Below are 5575 nucleotides of genomic sequence, written 5' to 3'. Positions count from 1 at the left end.
TTTCTTGACCATTGTGGATGACAATACTAGAACCACTTGGGTTACCCACCTAAAAAAAATCTAATGCTCACAGTGCCCTTTTAAAATTCATCAACTTGGCTGTTACACAATTTGGGAAGTTAGTGAAGATTATGAGATCTGATAATGCTTTAGAGTTTAGTGATCACTACTGCCATAAACTGTATGATGAGAAAGGGATAATTCATCAGACCACATGTGTTGATAGAGCACAACAAAATGGTCGAGCTGAAAGAAAACATAGAAATATTTGGGAGATGGCTCAATGTCTTAGGGTCCAAGCTGGTTTACCAACAAATTTTTAGGAAGATTGTGTGTTAACAGTAGCCTTCCTCATAAACCGCCTTCCAACACCTATACTATAAAACAAAACCCCATTTGAAGCCCTTTACCATAAAAAACCAAATTACTCTCATTTGAGAACCTTTGGGTGCTTGTCTCTAGCATATAATCCAAGCCCAAACACTGACAAATTTAGTCAAAGAGGTAATCCATGTATCTTCTTAGGATATCCTTGTCATCAAAAAGGATACAAATCCCTCAACCTTCTCTCAAATCAAACCTTCAAATCAAGGGATGCAAAATTTTACGAATCTGTCTTCCATATACACTTCCAAAACACACCATTGCCTCCCTTGTTCCTAAATCACCTGAACACTCCATTACTCTTCCCACTCATTGGGAAGACTCTTCATCTAATGAAGAATCTCATCAAAACTTGAACCAACCACCTCCTGACCAAACACATGAGCCACCCTCTCCTCCCCCATCATCCACCTCTCCTCCACCTCTACGGAGATCTCATAGAAATCATCAGCCACCAAAGTGGTTGGTTGACTATCATACCAACTCATCCATCTCTATAATCTCTCCAACTCCAATTGTTAATCTTACCTTTACCATTGTCTCTCCCACCTTCACCAGTTTTATGTCTGCTATTAAGCACTATCATGACCCTATTTGCTTCAAAAACGTCATCCTACACCCTCATTGGATAGTTTCCATGAATGAGGAACTAGCTGCTTCAGAGGAGAACAATACTTGGGTTGTTACTGACCTTCCACTAGGAAAATAAGCAATTGGTACTAAGTGGCTATTCAAAACAAAGTACCAACCTGATGGTACTATCGAGCGCCACAAAGCAAGGTTAGTGGTGTTGGAAAATAGACAGAAATATGGGGAGGATTATGCTGAGACATTTGCACCTGTGGCCAAATTAACCACAATCCGATCCCTCCTTGCCATTTTTGCCATCAACAATTGGGATGTCTCTCAAATGGACGTTAAAAATGCGTTCTTACACGGTGATCTCAATGAGACTGTCTTCATCAAGATGCCTACTGGTTACCTTGGTCTAGGAATACCCATCTCCACTATAACAGGTGAGGCTTCTTCACCATGTCCTCAAGTTCCTCTTAAAGTATGCAAACTAAACAAGTCCTTGTATGGGCTAAAGCAAGCTCCAAGACAATGGTTTGCCAAGTTGTCTTTGATACTTAAGTCTTTTGGCTTTTCTCAATCAAAACATGACCACTCTCTGTTTATCAAGCATCATAATAATTCTCACACGGTTCTCTTGGTCTATGTAGTTGACCTCATTATTTCTGGGAATGACTCAAGTGAAATCAGTGCCACAAAGCAACACCTTGCCTCTCAGTTTCACATGAAGGACCTTGGGCCTCTTCGTTACTTCTTGGCATTAAAGTTGATCGTAATTCTACTGGTATATTCCTCTCTCAACATAAGTATACTCTTGACTTACTTCCTAAATATGGGATTTGAGACACCAAACCTCTCAAATTGCCCTTGGAATCTCATCTCAAACTCCATCTTCATGTAGGTGACATTCTACCCACTCCGGTGTACTATCAACAACTAGTGGGCAAGCTCATTTACTTAACTATAACAAGGCCTGGCATTGCCTTCACCGTGCATCTTTTGAGTCAGTTTATGCACAAGCCCACCTCAGTTCACATGCAGGCTGCCAAATGTGTATTCAGATACCTTATAGGCTCTCCTTCTCAAGGAATTCTTCTTGCATCAAATTCCACCGCTAGCCTCAAAGCATTTTGTGATAGCGATTGGGGTGGTTGTCCCTTTAGTAGAAGATCCACCATTGGCTACTGCATTCTTTTGGGCAAGTCCCCCATATCTTGAAAGTCCAAAAAGAAATCAGTTGTAGCTCGCTCCTCCGCTGAAGCTAAGTACAGATCACTTGCATTAACCACATGTGAAGTTATGTGGCTTCAACAACTTCTCAAGGACTTGGGTTTAACAACTCTACATCCTACGTCCATAAAGTGTGATAACAAAGCTATATTATCCATAGTTGCCAATCCCATTCATCATGAAAGGATCAAACATGTGGATATGGATTGTTATTTTATACGCGAAAAGCAAGCTACTGGTGTTATCAAGACTGAGTATATGCCCTCCAAGCATCAGCTAGCTGATATCTTCACCAAACAGCTGCCTGTTCTACAACATCATCAATTGCTTGTCAAGCTAGGAGTTCTTCCTCAAGCACCATCCCCAGCTTGAGGGGGAGTATTGAAGGCATACACTATCAACAACAGCTTCATACTGCTTTCATTTGCTTCCTATTCCCACCTTACTCTTCTCTCTCTGCGGGAACCCTAAAAAAAGTTTGCTTCACTCAATCTCTTCTTCGTTCACACGATCACTCATTCAATTAATTTAATCAACTCATTGCAATTACAATCTCCTTGAATACGGTGGGTTGAGTTTGAACAACGTTTGAATCTTTAAAGACTACCAACATGCACCCACCAATCACCCCCATCCCCAAAAGAAAACAAAAAAAATGTTTTAGAAGAGACATAAAATAGCACAATAAGTGAGGAATGGTAAATGCTAGTAATGAAATCAAATGAATGAACACCCGATGTAGGTCTGAGTATTGCTGTTATAGAAGCTATATCCTTTATTAGAGAAGTTTCACGCCCAAATGTTGCTTTGAATGTTTCATGAAGTTCTCTAATAAATAAATTGTCCAAATTGATCTTTCCCTTTATTAGAGAAAAATTAGGCTGGGAACCAGCAGATCCACTTTTGATTATTCCATCATGATGATTTGAACTTGACTCCTCCAGAATGCTCCTAGCTACGTTCACTAGTCTATCCTGTGAGCTTGATGTAGATGTGGACAAAGAGTGTTGCATGAAAATTTCAGATTAATGCCTCCTACCAATTGCAGGAAACTAACAATTCAACTCAAGTAAGAAAAAAGAACAAATTATCTGAATGCTAATCGTCATTGAACTATCTCTTAACCTTAATTAACAAAATTAATTAAGCATTATCACATCAATATTTTTTATAAATGATGGATATTTCACCTGCAAATTTTCAAGAATAAATAGAACTGAAATCAGTACAAACTTCCACTTATTCCCTTCCACTAAAAAAAAATCTTGTGAGGACAAAGTACAATTGAATTGCTACACGGGTACAATCCACAAAATTTTATTCCAGACCAAACCACCATTTGAATTGGCGGTTTCCTTTTTTTTAAAAAAATTAAAACTTTCATGAACCACTGCTTCAGGTGGCGATTTATGCTTTGCATCAAATCGCTACTATAGGTGGCGATTTTCTGGAGCAATTTAAAAAAAAACACATCAATGTCAGTGGATAATAATTTGAAAACTATTTTTCTGACTCACGTAAACTTAGAAATATGTTATAAAAAAGCAATATATAAGGAAAAGATTCCAAAATAAAAAGGATGAAGTTACCTACAAAATAAACTAATAGAGCCAGGTTTCGATACTAAGACCTATGGGTTAATGGCCCACCACGCTTCCGCTGCATCTCTCTGATTTGCTGATGTTCAATAAATTTCTCGGCATTTTGATTCTCACAATATATATTGTGGGCCCATATATTTACATCTCACATCTCCTTGACCACAAATTCACAAATTATGGGTTGTTATTTACATTATCTCACATTATTTTTCATGAAATAAAATAAGGTGGTAAATAGTTGATATAATTATGAAAGATTGAATTGATACTATTAGATCAATTTTTTAATAAAATGTTTTGTTTTATTTTTGGGTATATTTAAAATCAGAATATATTTTTTTTGAAGTTACGCAAAAACTCAATTATGCCGTCTAACAAAGTCAATTTTCACTTAAATAATATCTTGTTTTTTAAAAAAGAACTCACCATTTGCAAATTTCTTATTTATTCATTTTATTTTGCAAAAATGAAAGTTTTACAAAACTTTTACTATTTTAATTCTTTCTATTAATTCTTTCTATTAGATGATATCATTTTAGATAAAAATAACTTAATTTGTCCGACAAGTTTTACAAAAGAGCATTACATATTTATATTTTGAACCTTTAAAAGTTATTTGATTCTTTAATCATATTAACGGTACCTCTCATCTTATAATAAGTCTCCCCCCTTTTTACTAAACCCATTTACTTTTTTTAATCAAACAATAATAATAATAATAATAATAATAATAATAATAATAATAATTTATTGCAATAAAGTAGTAAACTTAATGGAATCTTATCTCTCCTTAGTACTCTCTTTGGTTTTTCCCCTTATTCTAAATGAGAATTATAAATATTAGAAAACATAGGAAGTAGTACATTTTAATGAAGCTTACATAAATACTTTTTCACTTAGTAAATGAAATAGTTGATAATTTATATTCTTATCTACTTAAGAGAATCGTGTCTTGTAATCTTAATTGATACAAATATAACATTTCTCATATATTATCCTGAGTTTGATATATTCTCATCTAAGCCTTCCTCTCACATCCTATCCCATATATTCCAAAAAAAAATACTTGTATCAAAACAAACAAATCAACTAAGAACAAACTAATTAATATTATGCGTAATTAATCAAAACAAACTAACAAAGTAACAAAGACGATATAACCAAATTAATTTAAGGGAAAATTACACCGGAAAATAGTATACTTTTGGAATCAAAGTCGACCATACTTGAAGTTAAAACACAAACATACATGAGACATTAAACAAATTCAAAAGTCAATGATTATCTTAGAATAGACTAGCCTTACAACATTTCAATACTACGTGCCATTAAATTAATTAAAAGTTGCTACTTAATTAATCAACTTTTAACATTCAATTTAACCAAATAATCAATCAATCACATTGGAAATCAGAGGGTGCATTCTGCCCACAAGCATTAACAATAAGGTTAAGAACAATAGGAATATTAATGTCAAGCCCAAGAATATTAGCCTTAATAGCAGTACATAGACAAACAGCTGCTTCTAAATCAAGAAGGCCAGCAATTACACTGCAACATGGGTGCGAAGGTGGGGTTCCTACAATCGCATTCACCGGGCCATTCAAGACTTTGGCGCATATGCCAAGTTTTAGGGCATCTCTTGGGCAGTGAGCAGGGCGACCGCTCGATGGCGATGAACTTCCGGCCTCGCCGCCACCACCAATTACTGGCACATTTGGGGTGTGAGGCTGATCACAAGTGAAGCAACTTTCGGCACATGATAATAAGTTTAAGGAGAGAATTAG

At 35.8% G+C, this 5575-nt stretch overlaps 1 protein-coding gene across 1 annotated transcript in view; it reads right to left on the bottom strand.

The window, feature by feature from the left end:
• Positions 1 to 5092: 5092 nt before the first annotated feature.
• The window catches only part of LOC130804237 (14 kDa proline-rich protein DC2.15-like), a 537-nt gene continuing 54 nt past the window's right edge, over positions 5093 to 5575 (bottom strand). Inside the window, exon 1 of the mRNA XM_057668615.1 lies at positions 5093 to 5575. This exon is cut by the window's right edge and continues 54 nt beyond it. Within this exon, the coding sequence (XP_057524598.1) occupies positions 5183 to 5575 (393 nt within the window). The 3' untranslated portion in view covers positions 5093 to 5182.

Source organism: Amaranthus tricolor, chromosome 17 (assembly GCF_026212465.1).
Source record: "Amaranthus tricolor cultivar Red isolate AtriRed21 chromosome 17, ASM2621246v1, whole genome shotgun sequence".
In the NCBI taxonomy this organism is placed as follows: domain Eukaryota; kingdom Viridiplantae; phylum Streptophyta; class Magnoliopsida; order Caryophyllales; family Amaranthaceae; genus Amaranthus; species Amaranthus tricolor.
This window is presented reverse-complemented; position numbering and strand designations above follow the sequence as displayed.